Source organism: Misgurnus anguillicaudatus, chromosome 22, assembly GCF_027580225.2.
Source record: "Misgurnus anguillicaudatus chromosome 22, ASM2758022v2, whole genome shotgun sequence".
NCBI classification, from domain to species: Eukaryota; Metazoa; Chordata; class Actinopteri; order Cypriniformes; family Cobitidae; genus Misgurnus; species Misgurnus anguillicaudatus.
Window position 1 is genome coordinate 52,856,799 of NC_073358.2, and position 27,501 is coordinate 52,884,299.

Sequence of the window (27,501 nt, forward strand, 5' to 3'; positions counted from 1 at the left end):
GAATGATTTACCAAAACTAAGTTACTGGGTTGATCTTATTCACATTTTCTAAGTTGATAGAAGCACTGGGGACCCAATTATAGCACTTAAACATGAAGTCAGATTTTCATGATGTGTCCCCTTTAATATGATACTTTAGAGTATTTTAGTTATGTGACTTTAAAACTTCAGCTCATTCTCTTTGGCTCTTCACACAAACAGCAGTAAATGATTATTATCAAGACAAGTTTGTTTTATTTATATTATCATAGACCTGATAATATTCATTAAAACAGCACCTAGCAGCCTAAAAACATCTAGCAGCCTAAAAATATGAAAAATAGGAGACAGAAATTACAGGTACAAAGTACTAAATTACAAAAGGAGATGCACAAGTGTATGCACATTGAAGGGTAAGTGTAAATACATGTAGGTAAAGTATTTACGGTGTATAAATATGTGAACACATCAACAGCAGAACAAAGAAAATGTTTATCAATTTAAATTGTTCAATGTAACACTTTCTCAAAGAAAGCAGCTTTACAGGAAAATGATAATGTTTATACGGTCTGTAGTGGACAGACACGATGTATGGAGGCCTCAGTTGCTTTTGAATGAGTCAATCTGATGTCTATCTGAAATTCAACATAGCTATTTTAATACTAGTTGAAACACATTTTCTTTGTATTTTGATCATGAACGAAGTGTGTGATGAGTTATTTTCAGGGTCTTGATGGGGTTGTGTTGGTTGTCATGGAGGTGCAGTGAGTCACCAATGTGTTGGCCAATACGGCCAATCAAGACACAGTGACAAATCTGACACAACCATCTGCCTGCACAACCTACACAACAACCCACTCATGTCTATAGACACACACACACGTTTGCACAACCTTTCTGACTCATAAACAGACATTATTACAGTAATATAAGTACAGGATCATGCACCTTTATGACCCAAACAATAAAACTCAATCTACACCGATCCCCAGCATCACAACACATCTGCAATGAAGACATTAAAGCTGTAATTGCCTACTGCTCCCTCCAGTGGTCACAAACAGATCTCAAGGAGATCCTAAAGAAACATAAAACACTGCCTTCAGATAAAGCAAACTCTTAAACGTTTAAGAAAACACAGTTTGTACAAGAGACAAACACAAAAAGCAGCATGGTCAAATTTTTCTTGCATTTATTATACAATTGAAACACAAATCAAAATAAAGACAGCGGGTAGGGAAACAGGTGACAAAAAAATGAAAAGGCAACCATAAAAAGGTTACATAAACAAAGGCTTTGGGATAAATAAAACCAAACTGATATAAGGTTTAAAAGTAGCTCATCCACATATTTTTAGGATGTCAGATGAGGTTCATAAAAGTAAATGCGGTGTAACGCTGATGTATGTTCAGATCCAGCATCAGTGCCAGTCTCTCTTTCTTAAACAAAGATAAAATGAAGATAAATCAAGGGCCATTTAGAGTTAACGGTACGTGAGGAAGAGTATAAGAGGAAGAGTTCAAGGTGGTGATCTTTACGCTGGTTTGGGTTGAGTGTAGTCAACAGTGTAGTCGTTCATCCTGGAGATTGTGATCATCACAGTGAGCGTGTGGAGACGATTCTCCCAGCCGTGTGTTTCCATAGTGACAGCGAGATGTATTTCATGCTCTCAGTGTCACGCGTGGGGCTGACAGCATGCTTGATTTGCACAGACGCACGTGATGGTCGATGAAGACACACGGGAATCATTGGGCATCTGCAGGTCTTTAATGTCCCACAGGACTGAATCGGCTCAGTTCCTTAGGAATCAAACACACTTGGAGGATTCTGGGATGGCAGATATAAACATTCACAGTTGTCAGGGTGAAGGTGTACAGCATCAGAGGGAAAGCTGTGAGCCAATCAATCAACACATGGGGGCAAAACTATCAGAAGTTTAAGGGTTATCCATGATGCCAGAATTACAGTACCCTTTAAAACAAGTCTTTTTTTGGAGGCAGAAAGTAATAATGCGTGCACTTCATCAAACAAAACATCTCAGATTCACATCATTTATAAGAGAACTTACAGTGTTAAAGGACAATGCTAGAGTAAGATGAAGGTGACAAAAACAAAAGACTGAAACCCAAAAGATTTGGTTATTCAACATGTGAAAACTGCTTAAAATCTTAAAAGGTACAGTCATAAGTAGGGTTGCAAAATTCCAGGAATTTTCAAGGCTGGAAACTTTCCATGGGAATTAATGGTAATATATGGGGATTAACAGAAATATATAAGAATTAACGGGAACATATGGGAATTAACGGAAATATACAGGAATTAACAGGAACATATATACAGGAATTAACGGAAATATACAGGAATCAAAGGGAACATATGGGAATTAACAGAAATATACAAGAATTAACGGGAACATATGGGAATTAACGGAAATATACAGGAATTAACGGGAACATATGGGAATTAACGGAAATATACAGGAATTAATGGAAATATACAGGAATTAACGGGAACATATGGAAATAACGGAAATATACAGTAATTAACGAGAACATATGGGAATTAACAGGAACATATGGGAATTAACGGGAACATATGGGAATTAATGGGAACATATGGGAATTATTGGGAACATATGGTAATGGTCATTTGAATTTCTCCCCTGCTCATCCCTCAGTCACATACACACAGAACACTGCTTACTGAAGGAACATTGAGGCCACACCCCCTGCATGTACTTGCATTCATCCATAACACAAACAGATCATTTCTTAAATTCTGCACACAAAATAATGTCAAAATGTTCATCTTTGCATGTATTCATGTAAATTACATAAATAAATTTAAAACGCCCTTGTGCTGTGTGTAAGCTAGTGTACAACAACATTATACCACTGATAAGACAAACATAAGTTTGGACACCTTAGTATTTTTTATGTTTTTGAAAGAAGTGTCTTGCTCATGCTCATCAAGGCTGCATTTATTTGATAAAAAATGTTTCAGATTAAATTTATATAAGAAGGATTTCTGAAGGATTTTTGATCAAATAAATAAAGCGCTTGATGAGCTTAAGTATTAGGATTCTTTTATTACCTTGCATGCATGTCTGCTTATGACCAAACTAAATGTTCATTTATGTTTGTATATAATAGAGTTTATATTCATTTCCAAATAATTTCCGTTAAATTTCCAATCTGGAATATTTCCAAAATTCCCCAGATTAAGTTCCCACGAAAGGTCTCCGGGAAATTTACCGAAAACTTTTCACCATTTGTAATCCTAGTTAGTAAACACAGATTCTCATTTATGAAACAGAATCAGCAGAATCAAACTCTTTCTGAACATTATTACACATAAATGTGTTACACAAACGAGTCTCATTAAGAGGAAACAATCATTTGTCTTTATCGTTTCATTCATCAATAGATGTGAGGCCAAAATATCTTTCAAGATATTACATAGTAGAAATGTGTTTGGTCAAAATATGATGCTATTTTCACAATCACATGTTTTACAAATGTACAGCTATAGTTTATGTTTTGTTGTTTAGGTCGGCTATAGTGCAGTGTTACTGAATGAAAAGAGTTTAAAACAGCCATCAGGTTAACAGCACTTTCATTTGTAAATTACCTGGAGTTCATTGATGATGATGATGAAGGAGGAAGATTAGCTGATGGTCCACATCTAAAACACTTCACACGACACATCTACACATAGCTACAGAAATCCACATATTGACCAATTCTGTCAAAATCAGAAACATTGTTTAAAATGTTTTTAGTGTGAAATGAGGTATGACATCATGTATGACTTGGTTAGTCGAAAGGCTTTCGTTCTGATTGGTATTATTAGACAATAATTGAATCTAGTTATGTAAAGTATTGACTGATTTGACAGCCTAAAGGACTTCAGAGACATTAAGCATCATGTGACTCTGATTCATAAAACACATAAAAGCATTCATCTGCCAATGATTGAACAAAACTCAGATATTATTCAAACACACACACTAATAATAAACTCTTTTTGTGGGTAAATTATTGGTTATTAGCTCACTTTCAGAAGAATGCCTTTATAATAAAAATAATCCTTCAGCTTGTGTTTGATGAATAAGGCCGGATGTGGAAGATTTGTGTGAATATCCACTTTAGACATTTGAAAGACATCCAATCATCCGTGCATGCAATCACACAACACACATATAGACACACTAAACTAAAGCTAAACTTTCTCAAACCTCATTAAGTCTTGTGAAAGAGCTCAGTTTCTGTTTGTTTCAGGTAATAACTCTGGAGCAGCAGATGAAATCTATCTCTTCATAACAAACAGATCTTTAGTTTTAGGTCAACGGAGACGGTGTGAGGTGAACCACCAAATCCCAACCTAAAGCTGTGATGCTGGAAGAACAAAAACGCTGCCAAGGTTAGGCACTGCAAAACAAAAGTGCTATGTATGAATGGACCTGATGATGTCACACAGCCAGTGATGATGTCAAACCCTGATTGGTTAGTTGAAGTTCTAGAGTTCTTCATAGTCTCCGCCCTCACTGTTTACCGGCCCGTCCCCGGCGAGGAACGCCTCCAGATCATCCACAGTTCCTGATTTCTTGCTCTTTGATTTCTTCTTCTTCTTTTCTTTCTCATCCCCTGTTCCAGACTCTTCTTTTTCCTTTTTCTTGTGTTTGTGTCGTTTCTTGCTGCTTTTTTCATCCTCCTAGAGACATTTCACATAAAGGTGGTTTTGACACATACTTTAAAGTGAAATGTACTAGTGGTTGATGGATATGAGCTTTTAAATCTATTCAATATGGCCAAATGTTACAGACACATCAATCTCTCAATACACATTGATATCGTACCTCTTTGCTTTTCTTTTTCTTCTTCTTCTTGTCTTTGGTGGAGTGTCTGCTCTCGTTCTCTGGAAAACAGATGACGGTTATAAAGTCTTTACTGTTTGGAGAGAGATATGATGGACAGGTAGGAATGTGTGAGATCTGTCAGGTGTGTGTGAAAAGAGCCGGGTCAGTTTAAAATCAACAGCGCGGTTAAAGAGCGCAACTAAATCTGCCTTTTCACTGGTCAACACATGCCAATGCCAGACTGGAGGAAAGAAAAACTTTACGAGGATCATCTCCACAAACCCCGTCACGTTTCGGCTCTTTATTCTTGAGATGTGTTGACATATCGTGTACTGCTACTATCCCTAAGAGCAAGTCAATCTACTCAAATAAAGTAATAATAGATATATAATGATTTGAATCAGTGAACATCAGTATAATACACAGATAATCTCGGTGTGGTTACCATCTGGGTCTTCACTGCTGTCTTTGCTCTTAGGCGTCGAATCTTCAAACCCCAGACCAAAGAGATCAATGTCACTGTTGAGACCTTTGAAGGAGGAACCAGCCGGTTTGTGCGGCTCTGAAAGTCCAGTTAACACAAAACCATCATCAGATCCATCAAGTTCATCATCTGGTGCTGGAAAAGCCTCCTATGAAAAAACAGAGACCGCAAAATGTAGCTTTAAATAAAAATACAAGCTGACAACACGTATACTTCTTGTTTTTAAAAAATGAGGGACAAATATCCTGAATATATGATTATATAAACCCTGATTAGAAAATGACCCCCCCCCCCCCTTCAAAGACCAATTCTTGGCTTTTATAAAGAAAATGCTTTACATTTGGACTTTTATAAGTCAAATGGGACCGGTTTGGTTCTCCACATTCATTTCAAATCTGGATTTAATAACAATTAGTGTTGCAAAAGGAGTGGTAAATTTCCAGAAACTTTCCATGGGAACTTAATCTGGGAATTTTGGTAACATTCCAAATTGGAAACTTATCAGGATTGTATGTGAATTATTTGGAAATGTATATAAACTCTATAATTTACAAACATTAATAAACATTTAGTTTGGTCATAATCAGACATGCATGCAAAGTCATACAAATTTTGAAGAATCCTGATACTTACGCTCATCAAACTGTGGATTTATTTGATCAAAAAAGCCATTCAGGTTTGATGAGAATATAAGACTTTTTTTAAAAAAACATTTAAAATAGTAATGTGACCAAACTTTGGGTGGTTTTTGGATACTTTTTTAATTATACACTGACTTAGAAAACATTTAAGTGTATTACGAAGGTATAATGTTGTTGTACACTAGCTTACACGTAGCACAAGGAAGTTTTAAACACATTTATGTAATTTACATGACTACATGCAAAGATGGACATTTTGACATTATTTTGTGTGCAAGATTAAAGGAGGGTAGAAATTCAACTGAAAGTGCATTATATCTTCTTGTGTTAAACAAAATTATGCTGCTATATTTTTTAAACTACATTTAAGTTCCCTGTTATTGGAAACACTGCATTTTTTTTCAAATTCCCAGTTTATTCCCGTTAATTCCCATATAAACACATAGCCTATTAATATTTCATTAACTCGGTTGCTTCAGTCCAGGTTAATATGTTTACGTGCATTTGGCACTGTAATAGTCTAGAGCTTGAATACAACATTGTTTATTGAGAGGTGGTCCATAAAAAAAATGTTGTCTTATATTCAGCACAATATAGTAGTTTTCTGTGCTAATGAGTTAAATGTCACACAGTATTGTCTCTCTAATAAACATGCATGAAAAAGTAAACAAGGTCAGTTTCACCTCGTGACATTTCCATATAAATGAATCTCTACCTTCTTGATTTTGGGTAAAATATCTTCGCTTTCAAAGTCTGGGTCATCCATGACAAATGACAGCATCTGCTTAGCGCCAGGAGCCTCATGATCTGAATCAGAGTCAGCGCCCCCTATCTTCTGACCGAGTGGCCGCAGCGCAGGTCTCATGTTTTGGGATCTCTCTGCTGCTTTTGACCAGGTTTGCTGCTCTCTGACTGAGTTCACTAAAGATCTGAGAGAGAATTGAACATTTCATTCATGTATAAATCACTTCCTGATCCCGAATCAGCTGCTTATTCATCTATCTTTTTACAGTGAGCAAACACAAGGGAAGAGATAACAATATTATCAAGTAAAAAATCAGTGATTATCAAATCATAATCATAAAACTTCTAGTCAGGTCTCAGCAAGTTTGTCTTTTTATTAATAGTAAGAGAGCAGGCGGTTCTCACCTCTTTGTGTTCAGTGTGATGTTGTGGGCAGCTGACGGTAGAGATGAATCTTCCTCCTCTTCATCACTTGTGAGGGTGACACCGATGCTCGGGACAGCCGCTTTAACAGCAGGTTGACACGGTGCTCGGTCATCTGGATCTAAATCATCCTGGAAACCTGAAACCAAAGGATTTCCCCGTCCTTCTCCATCACTGAAGAACATGAAAGAAATTAAAACAAAGATGAAACAAAAATAGGTTTTCATAAGAAAAGATTAAAACGGCTGCTAATGCAATACTAAACACACCTGTCACTATCCAGGATTGGAGCAGATCCTGTAGGTTTGCTCTTTGATTTAACCGCTGATGTTCCACCATCTTCCAGAAAGCTTCGCTGCAAGCTGACATCCGGCACAAAATCATCCACGCTTTGAACATTTCCAGAAGGCTTTGGGCCATCAGAACCTAAAGTATCTGATGAAGATAAGAGAGTTCAATATGCATTAGCAGACAAAATGATTTTTATTGATGTTTACAGTAATACCAGAGAGTATCAGATTGGGGCAAGAACATAAAGAACCTACTGGAACTGTACGTTTGTGAAATCAGAAGTAAAGACAAAAACAAGGGAGGACTTTTTTGCAAATTATTTATATTTGAAGCCTATGAATGACCACACGACCCCCCTGATGCTGTACCATGTCTCTAGAGCTCGAATTGAAAATACAGCCAAACTCCCATGTATCATTAAAACGTTTTAACCCTTGCATGAGGTGTTTTTCAGGCAATTTGAAAAAGGTGTATATCGCAAAACTGCAATGAAAGATTTTATTTTCGTATAAGGAGATGTACGGCACTTGGACACAGGCCGGGGACTGGACACCCCTGGCAGGGTCAACCCGGGTTAAAAGACTGTTAATTAAAGACTCGAAACACCTGTCGACTCCAGGTTTTTCCACTGATGACATGTCCAAGTAGCACCAGAAGGTGTATGTTAGAACAACAATTTGCATTTTAAGGTCACCTGATGCGAGCAATTCACATTATTATTATTTGAAGATGAACTAAAACCTCCTAGAAACACTTTAACACATGTCTGCTCCCAAGTATAAAAAGCTTTTCTTGCCAATAATGTTTGGATAACACTCCTACGCTTTTTTGATTTAAAATAATCTACTATTATCTCCATAGAACAGCTATACGTTTTCGCATTAATGTTTGGATGATAAGTAGGGCTGTGCAAAAATATCAATACAGCTAACTATTGTGATACATTTTTCCACAATAGTGTATTGATATTTCAATCTCTACTATCTGTATTTTTAAAAAATCTAATCCCTCTGTGTGCATCAAACGACCTCCTCTGCCGCTGTAGTTGTCGCTGTCCTTTGCCTGTCATATACGACCGTTAGGCCAGTGTCTCATAAGTTAACGGGAGTGAGAAAACGGCAGAAAATGTAAAAACACCTGCAGCTTTCAAAGCCAACATGTTGACGCACTTAGGCTTTAAGAAAAAAAAGAAAAAAGAAAAGAAAAAGTATTGCAATGTATTGCAAAGCGCAACGTATTGTATCATATTGTATCATATTGTCATCATGTCCATGTATCGTGATACGTATTGTATCGTGAGGCCCTTGCCAATACCCAGCCCTAATAAGACTTTTTTCTTTAACAAAGCATTCACATAATTAGTCTAGTAAATGTACTTATCTCGCAATAGTTAACCTGCATGGAACAAAGCATTCACATAACTCGTCTGGGTAATATACTTATTCAGCAATAGCTAGCCTGTCTGGAACCGAGCATATTTTAGAACACAACACTGTGTGACACTTGCATAACATACAAACAGCCCTATGCTAATAGGATTTTTTTCTCTATCTCCCCGTCTCGTCCTCGATCCCAATGAGTTCCGGCCGAAGGTCAACACGTCACTGATCTACTGACCGTCTTTCAAATGTGATGCCTGCCCAACGACCACCGGCTGAACCCGTCTAATCTGTTTATCCGTTACATATATTTATATAGATATATCTTCCAAGGGTTTTCTCTTCCTAGGACTTGTCCCATTGGGGTTTTCTCCTAGGGTTCTTCCCACCCCTGGGAGTCAGTCGACTTTGGCTTAACCTAGCACCCCTTCTATACGTTACATATTCAGTTTAATCTTAGCCACTGTATTTTGCTACTTAGATTGTCTATCGATTTTTCTGTGTTTCCCCTGCTTCAATTAATGTAAAGCTGCTTTGAAACGATTACTTATTGTGAAAAGCGCTATATAAATAAAATTGAATAATACTCCTATGTCTCCTTTGGTTATAATAGTGCGGTGGATGTAATATTAGTAAACCAACCAACATCAGTCGACATGATAAATTACTTATAGCGAAAGCAAAAATTGCATTTTAGTTGCATAACATCGGTTAAAGGCAGGGTATCTGATTTGATAAATTTTTAGTTGGTTAAAAGTCTCCTCACGTCCTGATAGCAGTCACTATTTTAAGTTGTTTAAATGTATTTTTATTAATATGCGTCATCTGTGAAAGACGCAGGACAAAATATGTTCAATCATTGAACTCGAACCGAATGTAATAATTGGACGCATGCAATTTTTGCTCCTCTTCTGTGAACGTGTTGTGCATGCCCCGTTCACGCAGACACCATACGTCATCAGCGCGTTCAGATATTCTAGTTTGATGCTATCATGTTTGCAAAATTACACGTCTACACAACTGAAAATGTGCTGTAACTAATTCTGATTTAAAACAGAAGTTTATATTTGTTATTCACTTTGAACTGCAAAGTTTTCTCACTTGTCTGTGCGTGTTCATGTGTTTTTGAGGAGGCGTGGCTTTGGATGGCGATTTGAATGGAGGGTGGGATTGTGATACCCTTTCAAAATCAGATACCCTGCCTTCACAATAGTATTCTAGTCAACATTTAGAAAACAACGCTAAAGTTTTGCTCAAATCTGTAATGGAAACGAAGCTTATATGTGGTATGTGATGCGTTTTAATGGGTGTGATCTGCAGCATCCCCCTGGATCTGCAATGCAGCAACAGATGCATTGGTGCAGAGCTGCTCGTGTGTTTCTCACTTCACTGGTCTCAGTAATGGCTTAGCAATGGCAGACCGGTCTTATCTGATAATGGCTCTTTAGTATTCACTATATACCACAATCCATGTAGTCCCTCAATAAACAGTACACACACACACACACACACACATTGGCAAACCTACAAAGAAAAAGCATATTATGCATGTCAATCTCTCCAGACATTAAGGCTTGTAGTCGAGAGCACAATATTGATATAGTTTGTGTTTCAACCCTTGTGAGGTTTCATCCTATAACTGTTGAATTACATGACCAGCCAAGAGCAACATTAGAAACATTAAAAAATTAATAAACCAATTTTTCTATAACACATTTAACATGTCGTATTTAATCTCACTGGTTACATCGAACAGTATTTTATTTCAAGCAGATCTTAATGGAGAAGACTTCTCATGACAGCCATCTTCTCTATTTGTAATACTGATGTAAATCTGTGGTTCAAACCCAAAACAGCTCATTAGATCTGCTGAGCTCACACCAAAAACAGATTATTTTATAATTACTATAAACATCAAGAAACTGTAGAAATAACTGTACTAACTTTAGACTACAGCTACGTTTCAGTTCATCTAATACTGGAAATAGTTTTTGGGTCCTGTGTATTTTTATTAGTAGCAGTATATCATACTGTAGCTGTCACACTTTTCTTATTATAGAGCATCACAGGGATGATGTGACTGTTTATGTATGGAAAACCCAGAAGCGAATTAACATTTTAGCAATAGCTGGGTTTCCATCACACTGATTTTATGCACATTTTGAAATATCGCATAAGAAACGGGTGATGGAAACGCCAAATTTCTAATAAAAATCCCTTAATTCGCAAAAAGTTTTTAAGCTCGCTTGAGGTGGTTTTTGGCTTGTGCGTTAAAAGTAAATGTGAACAATGGGAGATGGATATGCATTTGCTGAATAAATTCTGACATGGTAAACATTAAACCCACGTAACTGATGATCTAGCTGTATCAGCTGATGTTTTCTTTATCATATATGAGGCTCGACGTCATCTTAATGCCCTTTTTTGTTAGTGCCTGCATCAAAAACTCTGCATTCCTTCTTCTGTCCACAGTATTCAGTTTGACAATGACAAACTGCACTGATAGTAAATGTATAACTTAATGCACATTTTCTAAGCATGCCTTGTTTTATTTACTGTTGGTTATTAGGTATACCACAGTCATTCGCTCGAACAACTTGATGAAAACAAACCTCATTTTTCGATTCGCTTCACGGTTGTATGGAAATCCAGCTAGTGGGATTTTTAAATGGGCTTTTGGTTTAACTCCTTATATAAGATCTTGGGCTAACATCAGCCTAATATATTTTCATGTTTTACTCTACGACATCAGTAATACCCTCACTCGTGACTTTAACATGTCTTTAAAAGGGCGGTTTCTACATGGGACTTTAACCTCCTAAGACATTTTTTTATGTTTGCACCACAACACTTAATTCTGTGTAAATGGAACCTGTTGTACACAAACGTGGACAATTACACTGCTTCATTTTCAAAGATAAATATTTGATTTTTATATTTATTAGTTCTTACTAGCCCCAAAATAGCTGGAAGAAATCTGAACAAAGACAAACCAAAACTTGGGTGTAAGGAGGTTAAAGTTCATCACGCATGAAGATCTCAAAAAATAACAAAACATGTAGTCTAGTAGCCAACTAGGTGAACCCGGAAATGTTGAGTACACCAAAGTTTTATTGCAGAAATGTGAAGTATGGGTCCCCAGCATACAGAAACTACCGGATGCTAATTTGCATATGTTGAGCAATTTGCATAATTTGCATAATTAGCAATATTAGCTTAATCGTCCATTTTGACCACATATTTTGCACTAAATGGCCAATTTCTACACTATGTGAGTGGTTTTAGAGGTTTTAGATGATGCTGATTTCATTTCTGGCATTTTCAGATTTTAAAGAGCTAATTTTATTACAAATTTTGATTTATTTATTCAAATTTGTATTACTTTCAGTCATAATTTTAGGTTATTTTATGGTAAATAAAATAATCTAACATTTCAGAATCATGAGTGCACTTATAAATGTTGATTCATTGTTTACAGGGTATAGTGAGGCTGAATCCCCTCCTGACACTTTTGAAGATTCAAAATAGCATAAACAATGAATCTTTGTTTGGCTGAATGTTATGCATTTCTGGATGAAAAAGCAATGCGAATATTTGACATAACTTGGATACTGGAACTGTATGATACATAGTAATCGGGTAAACTAAAACTTCGCCAGATGCAAGAGTTAAAACTGAGTCTGGGCAACCCGGGTCAGCTCGCCAAACGCAAGGCTAACCAAGAGGGCTTCACCTCTGCACCAAGGCAAACATGTAAATATACAACATATACATACCATATAAGACAGGCCCCGCAAGTCACTAGGGCCATGCCAGAATGGCAGATGTGCTTTCCAGGTTGGTCCGCAAGTCGCAAAATCAAACGAGGAACCAGTTAAAACTCCGCCAAACGGAAGAGTTAAAACTGAGTCTGGGCAACCCGGGTCAGCCCGCCAGACGGAAGGCTAACCAAGAGGGCCTTACCTCCGCACCACACAAATCACACATTGGCTACCACCTTCAGGCAAACTGCTATGCCTCATAATTAATTAAAAGGCAGCCTCATCATCTTCACTATTCTCATTTGTTGTGTCATAATCTTCTCCAGATCCTTCATCCCTTTCTTTGTGTGCTTGGTGTTTTGTAAGTATTTTGCAGTATACCATCATTGCCTTTGCAGGAACAATAACTGGTAGAGCCCAGACCTGCAGCTACACAGCTGCACTTTGCTGATGTACAAGGTTTCAACACAGCTTTGAAAGCACAGCTGACAACATCTAACAAAGCAGGAGGAGCAACTGGACTTGAATCCTGTGTGGGCAGAAGCAGTTCCTCTCCTTCCTTTAGACCCATCTTCTTGTCCCATCCAAACAAGGCGATATCCACAACCCGTGGATCAGGCTGGTCAGCTGATCTTCATAGTAGCACCTGTAGGTGGGCACGTCTTCCATGAAGGCGCATATTACGTTCTGTAGGAGGTAGTGCTTTCACTGCTGGGGGCCTTTTGCGCTTTCGGTAAATTTTATACGGGCTCCATCCAAGGTTACAGAGTTCCTCTGATTGTAAAGATATTTTAAAGTCGCTATTTTTGCCACTGCATGGTGCAAACAGACACTTCTTTCCTGACATTTCGACTTGATCAAAACGTTTCTCTTTGTTTTGAAAGTACTTAAAGGACAAGTTCGGTATTTTACACTTAAAGCCCTGTTTTCAGATTGTTTATGATGAAATAGTGAAATAGCATCTTTTGCAGCGATTTTTGTGTGAGCATATCAGTGAACACCCCTGACCACTCGGTGAGTTTCACGTCTCTGTAAACGAAAGTTTAATGCATTTTAGAAAGGATTGTTCCAGTGCACCATTAAACCCATTGTAGAGGTGTGAGGTGAAACACAAACACACAAAAATTCTCAGGGCAGCCGCATATGTCGAAATTTCAGCCAAAACCGTTCTATTTCATCATAAACAATCTGAAAACAGGGCTTTAAGTGTAAAATACAGAACTTGTCCTTTAAACCTAGATCCGAATGGTTAAATTAATACTACACGACAACTTGAGAAAGCAGCAAGAACACTGAATATCAAATGTTTTTAATCCATTCCTGATCAAATCACAAGAAGTCTGAATTTAAAAAAAGAAGAATAATTTTTTTTTTAATAATGGTAACTAATTTTTGAACACCAGATTCACTCACAAAATGGATCTGAATAGAAATTCACAATGTACTGAACAAAACTGTCATTATAACTCATAACCTTTTATCTTAATGTGAAAACATAAATATGATATAAGAATATAAAAATATCAGCAAGGATAATTTCGACTTTAAAAATAGACTATGCTCCTTTGCTTCACAACATACTTATTGTATATACAACAGCTCACTGCAACAGCTTATTTGCATAAAAACATGACCAGACCTCAAGAAATGTAAACATATTGAGGTTATCAACATTCACATCAAAGAGCATGAGTTCTTGTGATTCTGAAATGTGAGAATATAGTGTTTACCATAAAATAACCTAAAATTTTGTTCGGAATTAATAAAAAAGTGTCTAAATTAATCCAAATCTGTTACAGAATTACCATTTTGAAGTCTGAAAGTGGCAGAAATGAAATCAGAATCCTCTAAAACCTTTAAAACCACTTACATATTGTAGAAATTGGCCATAAAGTGCAAAATATGTGACCAAAATGGACAATTAAGCTAATATTGCTAATTATGCAAATTAAGCAAATTGCTCAACATATGCAAATTAGCATCCGGCAGTTTCTGTATGTTGGGGACCTATACTTCCCATTCATGCAATAAAACTTTGGTGTACTCAACATTTCCGGGTTCACAATGGGGCTCTATGGGCTGGCTACTAGACTAATGGGCACATTTCCCATTCAGAGAGTATTTTCTTATTGGGGAACATGTTTTTAAATGTATTATAAATAGTGAAAGAGCTGTTGGTGATGACACTGATGTGGAGAGACAGTGGTGTAGTTCGCTTGTAGCCTAAGGTTAGTGTTTTATTTTTAGTAAACACATTTAGACTTCAAAATTAAAAAAAGTTGTGTTCATCTGTAAAGATGATCTTGTTGGACAAAACATGCAAGTGTCAAAAACTTTTGTTTAAACAAAAAGCGTATTTTTTGCAATAATCCAAAAGTCTACGGAAAAAATAAATGGGCTTTTTGGCGAGGGAACCAAGTTGGCCTACAAAAATACTCAATACTGTTGCTCTAATTTAAGAAATGCACCTGATTTGTCTGGTGAGGTCTCTGCTGTGGAGGATCCAAACAGACGTGACATGAATCCTCGTTTCTGTACAGGAGGTGCTGCTGGAGCTGCAGTGGGCATCGGTGCAGCGGCAGGAGGCTCTTGGGTTTGTGATGGTGTCTGGGTCGGTGGTAGATGAACGGCTGATGTCTGGGCAGCAGGGTGGGGTATAGATGCAAGAGGTGGAGGTGCAGATTGGGTCTGGCTGGTGGGAGGGGCCTGTGGAGTACTGGGGCTGGAGTTATTGGGTGAGGCGGCTCCTGGCAGCACCACAGGTGACTGGGAACCCGAGGACGGACTCTGACCATTAGAGGGCGCTGGAGAGCCATACGCTTTACGAGTCTCCATCACTTCAAGAAATCTGCAAATACAAAAGTGAAATTTTACTTCAGTAACACTGGTAACTGGTGCATACATAAAATGTGCATGCATCTATGTATTTTTATGATTTTCACAAGTTTAATGCTTGTGCTGCCTATTTTTAAGACATTTTAAAAGTTAGGTGTGCGGTTATTGAAAAATAATCAACGCCCATGGAACATTTCTAAACCAATCAGAAAAAAACATTCAACAGCCCCGTGGTATAAATATATTTTATATTATACTTAATATACAAATGCAAGTACAAATCAGATGAGCTTTCTTTAAGTCTGCGTGTGCATTAATGTCAAGCTGTGTGTCCACTCACATGTCATAGTTTTGGTCTTCTGTCTCCTGTTGAACGCTAAGCTCCTCCAGTGTGGCATCAATGTCAAGTTGATTTGTCTCTAATTGTCGTAACAAAGTTTCCCTCTGTGAACACAAACACAGTGATCTGAATTCAGTTTATCTTCTTGTCGTTGGGTTTAGTCATGCTGACCTATTGTTGGGTCAGACAAGTGAGAGACTATGATGAAGAATAATAGCATGAAGAAGTAAACCGATCTCGACACAAAGCTGAAAGTTTGATGAGCGTGAGGTGCTGCAGATCACAGCGGGATGTCACGTTTACAGCAGTTGACCGAGCACGCAACTCTGTGTTTGTGATATAACATCCAGCACAGTACTGTAGATCATCCAATGTTTACTCGTATCTACAGAGGTAGTGTTTATAATTCTGCATGTCGATTGGGTTTTATTACCACTCTATGAGGGACTGGTTAGTTAATTTCATTACTAGGGTGAATAAAATGTCAGCTGAAACACATCCTCTAACCCGCTGACTGTAGACTAACAGCAGAAAGAGAATGAGATGTGTGACACATAAGACACAGCGGTCAACAACACTGATCTAGTTTAAACCTGCCTTATTAATTCATGCCATCCAGGCAGTCTCAAGAGAGACACAAGGAAGATTATAAAGTTACAACAACATCACAGCTAATGTCAGAGTTTAAGACAAACATAAACAATCTTTATAACAAAGTAAGATTATAATTAAGTTTTAAAAAACTAAAACAGTTCAAACAGAATTGACGCAGACTCTTAATCTTCTGTGGGTTTATTAAATGCATGACATCATTTGATGCACTAATCGTAATCTACCACACTATTTAGAATAGATAGTATTGTTGTTTGGGACAAAACCAGATAAAATTTGTGTGATGTGTTGTGCAAATGAGAGGTAAAACCCAATCATGGCTGTATTGGGTTTCTATTTTGCGGGTGCCTGTGTGTCGTCAGCAGCAAAATGACACTTTCCTAGTTATTTAAGGTTAAAAATTCATATTTTGCCAGTCATTTAACTAAGGTTTATTATAATGTGATTCCACAATGTTTTTTCTCATATGCCAATATAATGGTGATATAAAGGCTGGAAAGTAGAAAATACCTTGAATATGAATTTGAGCTCATATCACCCACCCCTAACTACACGTAAGATGATCCAGATGCAAACTGGCATATATGTGACAAGATCTTTCTCTGACCTGCAGCTGAAGAAAGGGTATGTTGAAGAAGCGATGGAGGTTTTTCAGACCAAAGCCATTCTTCATGGAGGACTCTGCATAGTGGATGTGGGAGGAGCCTGGAGGTCTGACATCAGACAGGATCATGAGAATTTGATTATAATAACTGACAGAAATATGTCACCAATCCATGCAAACTGAGTTGCAATGAGTTATTTTATTGTAATTTTACATTCTCTATAGAGGGTCCGAGCCCATATGTCAATGTCAGCTTTATTTATATAGCAAATTTAAAATAGTCAGTGTCCTACCAAAGTGCTTTACAGTCAAATAAGCACACAGTAAAACAATAAAAGCAATAATTGTTTTTACCATTTACTATTAAAAATATTATTATCATTACAATTTGTTATGAGTAATTAAGCACACTGGCATTAAGGCATTGCAGCGCAAATTTGAGTTGTGTTTAAGTACATTTTGTGCAAACACTAAAAGTATACTTTTAAAAAGTACATATTAAATAAAGCACAACAAGTAGAAGCATTCTTGTTTTATACTTTATATACGTCAATCATATTTCTAATACAATACTACTCTTTTTCTTGAGCTTTGCCAACCACAAGCGCCTCCTTATAATTTCTTGCATTCCTTTCCCTGGTTTTTAATAACTTTTGGAAGTCGATAATATTCCAAATGTTTTTCTCAAACTGTCCTAATGATACAACCTCAAACACGGCAATAATTAACCATTTTCCTTGATGACGTTCGGGATATACTTTAGTGTCTGTGCTCTGTTGTGATGCGGAGTGCCTCCAATATGGCGACTTCAGTTCTGATGAGGCGTCGAGAAAACCCTCTATTAAAAGATTTTCAAAATGATGTATGATTTATTGGAATCTGACAAAAAAATAACAGAGCTACACCTGTTTCAAGTCGATGGATCAGCAAAGTCAATTTTGAGAAAAATTAAGTTAAAGTGAGTCAGCTGAAGTAACATCGCCTTATCGCTTTTAGTAAAGCTTTAAACATCAAACAAATCCTGCACTTTTTATTTTTTAATTTCTGCATGTTTTAAAACCCAAACCAAAACATCAGACGCAAAAGTGGTTTGCTTTTGATGGGTATGCACCCTTTGTGCACCCTTTGCACTCTTCATTTTAGATGTTTAATTACTATTTGGAGCATTGGGACCATTAGAGGAGGACTTAATGTACTTATTTTTATCAAACTTCACATTTGAGCAACTTTCGCCTGTAACTCAAAATTAGACCATGTGCATTAACCTCCTAAAACCTGACCTTTGGTTTGGCTTGCATTTTAGATTTCTTCCAGCTATTTGGGGTTAGAAACCAATATAATAACCAAATATTTTTCTTTGAACATAAAGCAGTGTAATTATCTACGTTTGTGTACAACAGGTTCCAGTTACACATAATTAAGTATTATGGTGCAAACAACAAACAATGTGATGTCCACATATGTGGACATCCAGGTCTTAGGAGGTTAAGACTCATTTATACACATCACATATAATATTCCTTGCATGCCATAAATAAAAATGTTAAACTTTAAAAAACAGCAAAAGCATTATTGGAGTAACTTTTAACAAATCTTTAAAATGATGTCAAATGGATCTGAGAAAGCCTCCTTTCCGGTTACGCACATTGTGTTAAATCATGACAAATAAAAAGGGGCGAAAGCACAACAAAACTCATACTGTGAGATTAATATGAATTGGGTTACAATGACAACAAAGTTACAGTTTGTACTAGTGTTTATAGAGATTTCGATGCATATCGATACTAAAAATCTAAAACGATAAAAAACAACAAACAAAAACGCATAGATTATCGGAGTCGATTTTCCTTCTTCTCTGTGAAATACGGCTCTGTGTAGTAAATGCTGCTCCATCTGAAAGCAGGTGATGGCGATTTACTACTAATCAAGGAACTGCCATTACACACATGAGAATTCCAGGTGATTTATTTGCACAGCCCTAATGACAACACCAGTTTGTATGCTCTGCACTTCTAGGATTTCACAACATAAAACTAAACTATTGCCATCCAACAGTTATCTGTAGATTTGAAGTAAGTGAATATCGGTATCAGCACAGAAATGTTGTATCAGTGCTTTCCTAATCTGAATCAATAGTATAAGTTCAGTGCAGGACTGTGTTTGCTGTCAGCAGATGTCTGGAGTTTGACTGAGAGGTCCTGGTTTAAAGGTTATAAGATGTTGAATGCACGGCTCACCTGTTAAGACTGTTGATAAAGTCTTTGATGTCATCAGGTAAGATAACTCTGTGTTCACCCATGTCACGCTGGTTTCCCAGTACACAAACTGGGATGTGTGTTGGCACTTTTGGTAGCTCCCGAAGGATGTAGTTGAATGTCCTGCATCAAAGACATACTTCACTTATTTAAAGTACTCTAAAATAAGGGTGCAAGCTTTTAAAATGAATTATTCAGAAGAGATACAGGTTATTGTGAATCGACAGGTTATGGAGTGGACCTTGAATGAATGACTGACTGAATCTCTGAATGTTTTAAAAACGCTGTGTTTAGATCTGTTGTGGTATTTATGCAAATGAGCACATCTGTAATTAGATTATGCACCATATGTCCATGTTAACAAACAATTAAAAAACTTGTAATACATTTTTTGTTTGTCTTGATATAAGTAATTAACTCAGTAATTTTCATGGTGATATCTAAAGGTTATTTTTACTCTATTCATGTGAGGAAAAATAATGAATAGGCGTATGAATAGGATATATTTAGGTATTTTTCGGAACATTCCCCTGATGGGATTTTTCCGGGCTTTTTCCTTACTCAGAACATATGGAGGAAACAAAATCAGCTGAGCTTGATTCTGTTGCAATTTGTTCACCCTTTTTCCTAAAACGCCTGGACTAATGAGCTACGAAAACCATACCACTGTTATTGAAAGGAAATATACTGTGAAAGATTTTGATTAATTGTCTAGCCCAGTTTCTCAAATCTGATTCTGAACAAAAAATTACCAAGAAGTAAAAGAAAAACCAGAAGGATATGACAAATCGACTTCTATTTAGTCTTAACCAGGCTCGCAATTTGGTCACTACAGGTTACCAAATAAAATAAACCCAGACCCTTCTCAGAGGAAATTTCTTAACAACAAATATAACAAACAAAAACATTTACTCTGCAGCAAAACCAACAAAACACATTGAGATAAAGCACAAGAAATGAAGAAAGATTCTGCTTGGGTTTGTTTACAACTTCATGTTTATCCACCAATAACAAGGTAGTACTCTCATTTTACCATGTTTACACTGACCTCACAGATTTTACTCAATATAAAACAACATAAAACAAATCTGTAGTTTCAGTCTGGGCTGCTTTAGCATTTGTAATGTTAATGTACTATTAATGTCAGAGCTTTGATATTTGACTGAACACCAGACAGCAGTAACAGATTTTATAATCACCAGTTACTCTGGCATCATGTTCCTGCTTTCTGTTATTACATTGAAACATTATTTTGGCTCAGTTTAAGTGCTTTCTACATAATTAATCTGAATGTATTTATAAATAAAATAATGATGGGTCACTTTGGACTATAGAGAAGTTTCAGATAAACAATAGATTAATGCAGACAAAGTTAACCAATCACAGAATAAAGCAGCAGGTTAGAAAGCTGGTTTTACAAAAAACAGCCTAAATAATGTGTAGGGGTCAAAAAGCGAAGACCGACTGACAGAATGAAGAGCAAAAACAATGAGCAGAAAGATAAAGTGTTTCATGCAGATGCTGATTTTAGTTTCATGGTTTTGCTAGCACTTGATCCAGATCATGGACGGTTGAGGTATCACAGAGAGCAATGATGATAAATGAAGTGATAAAGGTACAGAAGATTGGAAAGATGAATGAATGTGGGATTTGGAAAGAATATGGTAGAAACAGAAGGACAATCCTCACCACTGTTTAGTGATGTCAAACATCATGATCACACCATTACAGTTCTTGTAGACGTCCAGGAACTCTGCATCAAGAGCCAGCTCTGTATCTGACTGCACAGAGAGCAAAATATCCCCACAAAACCACAGCAATCACTTCTCATTTACTGAATGATCAATTCAGCATGCAATGTTCATATGTCTGGGTCATATTAGAGTACGAAAAAAAAATTAAAGAATAAATAAAGAATGCTCTAGTGAGGCCATTAGACTGAAGATTGAAAATATAAATGAATTTAAATGAGCAGTAAATACCTCTTGAGGTTCATTTTCAAGTTTCAGATTCTCTCCACGCCGTTTCCCTTTCCCTGCAGTAGTTTGACAAACATGGACATTACAATTAGTGTGGCAGAACATCATTAAATGACTCTGGAGATATAAAAGTCATGCATTTTTACTCATCCAACACCCATCAGAGCCGACTAACTTCATTTTAGTTTTCCATAATAGACATAAAAGTGCTACATTTCATTGTTTTTCTGCTACCCTAATAAAAATTTTTATCCAGGGATTACACCGGCTCCAGCATCCCATAAGGATGTCACATAACCCAACACCAGTAGAAGATGATGCCCGACCATGGAAGGACTTTGCACGACGCCATTTTGAACTTCTATTTGAAAATTTTCTTCTGTAGTTTTTGATTGTAGTTTTGGGTTTCTTACATTTTTGATTTGTCCTTGTTTAATACATGTTGAGTTTATGCATTATCAAATTTTATGCCTTCTGTAAAGCTGCTTTGCAACGGAGTAAACTGTGAAAATCACTCTGAAAACAGTTAACTTGTCTTACATTTGCTTCATGACTCATATGATGCAAGTTCATGTTTTCCTTTGTCTTTGGATTATTTAAAGATGTTTGTACATGTAGAAGATCCGTAAAGTCAGAATGACTAGTCTCAAAGTTAAAGAGATATTCTTAAGTGAAGGCTCATCCACACCATCCGAAAAAAGAAAAAAGGCTTAACTTTTAGAGCTGCACGATTCTGTATAAAATGAGAATCACGATTCTTTTGCCTAAAATTAAGATCACGATTCTCTCACGATTCTCAAGAACTTTGTTAATTTTAAAGATGTACAACCCCTGAACATTAGTTTAACATTAGTTTTTACAGGTGCAAACAATTATGCTTCTGAAAGTTTCAGATAAGTGTACATAATCTTTAAATTCAGTTAATGCTAATTGTAGAGTTATTATGTATTCGTTTTATTTAAAGAAAAAAATTAAAATATTCATTTTAAGTAGACATGGATTAACATTACTTTATGGTAATGAGCTATGATGCGGTTCAGCGCCAACCAATCGGAAGGTGGAAACCTCCGCTTGAGAGATTTCCAGAGAATGCATTCGAGCGTTTTTTGATGCTCTCGCTGGCAGCGTGAACGTCCATCGGGTGAATAAATCTATATGCACGCTTAATCTTCACGCCCACTACACTTGGGCCAAATACAAGAAAACGTAATTTAAGCAGTCAAGTGTAAAGATAGCAAATGTGATTATTTGGACGCAGCCAATGATTCCCCCTGTGCTAAAAACCCTTTCGGAAGGGATAAGATCCGGAATAAGATCCTCTTTTTGGTACTAAAACAACGTCTAGGTTCTTGTCGGACGTACCTGCGCATTGCTCTGCCTCACTCATTCTCTTTAGTTTCTGTTTCTTTTAGTAACTTCTCGGCGATAGCATCCTTTGTACCACTGGAGCGAACATGAGCACAAGCACATCTGGCTTGTACAGTAATAAATGAGACGTCAAAGCGGCCGCTGTGATTGCGTGTTGTCGAGAGAACTGACGAAAGTGTCTTTCCTCCTTAAAAATATAATTACCTGAATCGTCGAAATGCTGAATTAAGATCGTTTGGGGGGTCGAATCGAGATCACGATCTTTTAACGATTAATCGTGCAGCTCTAGTTTTAATCTGTACATGGAAAATAGTGTGATTTTTCTAAACCTTAAACCATGTTAACTAATTACACTACAACAATTACACAAAATAATTTTCTTTATAGCAACATCATATGACCCCTTTAAGTCTTGTTTTACACACTTAATTTAATGTGTTGTGTCTATTTTTCCTGTTTTCCGTGATTTCGTAATTTTAATGTAAAGCTGCTTTGAAACAATGTAATATTTTACAAAGCTCTATACATACATTTGAGTATTAAAAATAAACGTGAGAAATATTAATCAGATTTTTATGTAAATGCACTAGAGCTGTGCAAAAAATATCGATACAGCTAACTATCGTGATACTTTTTCTATGATAGTGTATCGATATTTCAATCTCTACTATCGGTATTTTAAACATTTAATAATCCCTCTGTGTGCGTCAAATGACCTCCTCCACCACTGCTGTGAGTGAAAAAATGGCAGTAAATTTAATAACACCTGCAGCTTTCGTGTGGACGCACTTTGGCTTTGAAAAAAAAAGTTTTAAAAAATCAGCCGTCTTTTTTACATTTTTAATAAAAAAAAAAAAGCACTGCAATGTATCGCAACATGCAACGTTTTGTATTGTATCCTGATACATTGTATCATGACCCATGTATCGTGAAACGTATCGTATCATGAGGCCCTTGCCAATACCCAGCCCTAAAATGCACACAGAGTCCAAGAATAGCACAAGCTACTGATCGTACAACTATTCTGAGCAGTTTTATAGTAAGATAAGTCAAGAACACAGCACACATAAACACACAGAGTTAATGTTTAACTACTCGATTACTAAATAAACTACTGCAGGACAATCTGTTCTCACCTACAGCGTCTGGGAGAGGAACCTTTTGCCCTTAAGAGTATTTGCAAACCAAGAAAACAAGTACAGCAAGTCATGTTTAATTAAGAAAATGTAAATTCAAACTCAAATATTTGTGTGCAAACTTTTATTAAAGTGTGCTTTATAGAAACTCACCTTTATCAACCACATCCCAGACTTCAACCTTCACAACATCATCTGTTGCTGAAAGATAAAACACAAATTCAGAGAGATAATGTCAACAGATAATGTTCTCTCATATCCGCACATTAGCAACGTTTCTTACTTTTGTAGTTCCAGTGAATGCTGGTAACCTGAATCTCTTGGGTGGGAATGTACTCCTCCAAAAACTTTTTCCCTTGCAGTCGGTGCCAAAGGGCACTTTTTCCTGTGTTCCTGTCTCCACGGATCACTATTTTCACTAAGACAGAAAAAATAGAACAACGGCAATTTTGGGCAACAAATCTTTTTTTACACAGACTCCAAAATTAAACCACCTCATCACACGGAAACATCATAATAATGTAATAATGATTCTCACATACTCTGTGATAGATTAGACTCTATTTGTATTGTATCAGTATAATTCTTCATCATAGCGTCTATCCAAAATGCCTTTATTACCAATGAATTGCTTGGTGTCTTGGTGTGTCTAAATAAAGATACCTCCAACAAGTAGAAGCGACTGGAAAAATAGGCCAGTAGGTGGGTGATCGTGTATCACTCATCCATTTTTTATTAACACAGAGCTGCGGAAACAGCTCGACGAGTATTCACAGCGAAATCAATGAGGAACCGCCAACAGGCTTTCTGCTGTAGCATTGCATGTCAAAACACAATCTTAAGAGAGATCCATCTCACGCTGCCAAAAACACGCTTGTCATATTTCACATTATATCAAACAACCTTACAATCTGCATAAAGAAAAGAAAGCACATTTTAAGACAACATTTTTACATAATCTTAAGTACTATTAAGCAGATTTCCACCCTAAATGTACACGGTATAATGATTTTTACTCACTATTTAAATAACGTAGTTATTCTTTCTTCATACATTTAACAAAAATGCATCACAAAGTGCTTTGTTTTCATGTGTTTTTTACACAAACCTATGCCCTCTATGACTTTGAATTCTTTCTTTTAGTTTGATGTGAAATACGACTTTTACATGTCAATGAAGATAAAACCTCAGAAATAGTGCTGCCTCACGATTAGTCGTTTGCAGAATAAAAGTTTTTGTTTACATAATATATGTGTGTGTACTGTGTACAACAACTATGTACATATAAATACACACACATACATGTATAATTTTAAGAAAAAAATATATTTATATAATAAATATTTATATTCATATATAATTATATATAAATATAAACATGTATATACACATGCAAATGTTTCTTTATTATATACATGTGTGTTAGTGTGTGTGTGTGTGTGTGTGTGTGTGTGTGTGTGTGTGTATGTGTGTAATTATTATACACAGTACACCCTTGTACATCATGTAAACAAAAACTCCATTCTGATTAGTCGCGACTAATCGTGAGGCAGCAGTACTCACAAATGTATATTTCAACAACAACAAAAAACTCAATATAAAAGGCAAATATTATAAATAAACAACTTTGCAAGCCAAACAGATGTATTCAATACAATTTCTCCCTCCTTGTATGAGAAAGAACGTGAACACAGTAAAGTGCTTGGCAGAAACTGTAAAAGGCTATGATCAAAGAATAAATGAGATTAAATGTGAAACTCTTACTGTTGTATTGTACGCCCTTGGCGAAGCGTCTCTGTAGACTCTGATTCATGGACTGCAGGCCTGCAGGAATATTTCTATCCCTGAGCTGCACAGCTTCAGAGCCGACCAGCTTCTTTAGAGCGGTAAACATCTTGAGCTCTTAAACAGTCCAAGAATACTCAAGACTTTTAATGGTTATACTGGTTAAACCGTTAGAAATGTGTCAAAAGTTCACAGTTTTCTAAATGGACACATTGAAGTCTGACGTCATCTATATGATTTGTACTGTTTGGAAATGCAGCTCGAAAGTGGAGACGTCTTCAATATATTGAGCTCTGGAGGAAGACACATCCATTTGCAGACGTTGACGTTTTACTTTAACAGTCCTAAAATGTTGTCATTTGAGCTACTGTACACTTTGTGATGATATCTGGCCATCCTGGTGAACTGCCATCATCTGTGGGACAGAAATGTGATTGTTTTAGAGAACCCAAAATCCATGTGAACATTATGTATGTAGAAATACCCAAAACGTATGTAAAGTTATATATGGTGCTTGTCATTTTTGATGAATAAAGTGTTTGTTTTGATCATTCGGAAAATGAGAATTTTTAAAACAAAAATTATATGCAAGAACCATAAATAGACTTTCATCTATTGGTAATGTATTATGTTACGACTTAAAAAGCGTTCAGCAGCAAACTACTATATATTCATTTTTACATTATAATGTAACAAACAGTAGCAGAAATAACATTACACTATATATACACATACTACAGTATAACATTACCAGGGTCAGAAATCAACCGGTGCTTGAGCAAAAGTGCCTATAACACACCTGTTCTCTTACACACAATATAATATATTTTATTATATATAATTTTTCTTTATAGGTTTCGTAGAAAAAAATGTACATTAGTGTTGTAATGGTAGTAAAAATACAAAAACAAAGGCGAAATGGAAATGTCCTTCTAGTACTGCATCTTAAAACTAATGTAAGTTAGTGTAACATCAAAAACATCATCATACATCATACAATACACTTCACAAGATTAAAATTAAAGTTCAAAGATCAGAAACACATCTTACAGACAGATCTATACTATAACACAGCAACAGAAACTATATTTAGTTGTAACTCTACACATGCGACTGAAAGAGCCTTAACACATAATAATCCCAATATAATTATAAGACATTATCACCACAGAAGAAGAGATGCAACACACAACACTTCAGATTATACTAAAACAGTGTATTTATCCCGTCATAAACTGATCTACCAATGCAATAAAACTCAAAGCAAATCAGTTAATTTTACTATAACCATAGGACAACAGCTTCAGAGCTTTATATTTACTGTACACGGGTGAAATCGCTCGGTATTGACGTGGAAGTGTGATTGTCAAGCGCGTTCATTCAGTGAGGGCCACGCGCCTTACAAACACTCGCGTCTAAAGCGAATTTAAATCCAAATGAACAGTGAAACACGGACTCGTTAGTCGCGTTACCTGATCCACGCTCTTCCTGTGGGATATTTCACCTGCATTCTGTTGTTTGCTGCGGCTCACAGACCCGTGAGGGAAAACATTTCCGTAGCATCTCCCTCTCTCTCATCATCAGCTGTGGAATGCCGTGAGGAGAGGTAGAGGAGCGCGCGTCGGGTGCGCGCTTGTGCTGCAGCGCCTCTAGCCGTAGGATGATGTACTGACGGCTGTGTGGCGCCTCTAGCGGTGGAGTGACGAATGAAGGCAAGACTGGTCTTTGAAGGCTGCAGCCTCTGAAGTCCACGAAGTGAACTAAAATAAGACTTTATAAAATAACAATTTTATATATTTTATAAATAAATAAATCGATTTTTTAAAATAAATATTGAGCCAGATATTTTTTCATTTTATTAAAAAAAATGACACATTGATGCTGCAGAACAAACTACCCACCAGCTAAAATTTACCAACCTTAGAAAAATATACAAAAGTGAAACGCAACATGCACTATATTGCAGCAATAGTATTAATTCAGATTACTAAAACATCATTTACAATAGTAAAACAGTGACCTTTAAT

General features: G+C 36.5%; 1 protein-coding gene across 3 annotated transcripts; it reads right to left on the reverse strand.

Moving 5' to 3' along the window:
* Nucleotides 1-1,154: 1,154 nt before the first annotated feature.
* rabl6a (RAB, member RAS oncogene family-like 6a) lies at nucleotides 1,155-27,222 on the reverse strand. Of its 3 annotated transcripts, XR_012365186.1 has the most exons (17): nucleotides 26,947-27,222; nucleotides 25,454-25,889; nucleotides 23,973-24,107; nucleotides 23,843-23,890; nucleotides 21,189-21,244; nucleotides 20,896-20,987; nucleotides 19,189-19,329; nucleotides 16,955-17,060; nucleotides 15,736-15,839; nucleotides 15,029-15,408; nucleotides 7,399-7,564; nucleotides 7,112-7,303; nucleotides 6,678-6,891; nucleotides 5,283-5,469; nucleotides 4,838-4,896; nucleotides 4,217-4,692; nucleotides 1,155-3,723 (listed from the first exon to the last, which is right to left on the reverse strand). XR_012365186.1 is itself a non-coding variant. In XM_055198113.2 (16 exons), exons 2-16 carry the CDS (start codon nucleotides 25,581-25,583, stop codon nucleotides 4,498-4,500), a joined length of 2,202 nt encoding a protein of 733 aa, XP_055054088.2. In that variant the 5' UTR covers nucleotides 25,584-25,889; nucleotides 26,947-27,222; the 3' UTR covers nucleotides 1,155-4,497. The 3 variants fall into 3 exon arrangements, 2 of the variants coding, with proteins under 2 accessions (XP_055054088.2, XP_073716501.1); XM_055198113.2 differs by having other exon boundaries at nucleotides 1,155-4,692; nucleotides 21,189-21,241; XM_073860400.1 differs by having other exon boundaries at nucleotides 1,155-4,692.
* Between the last annotated feature and the right edge of the window lie 279 nt (nucleotides 27,223-27,501).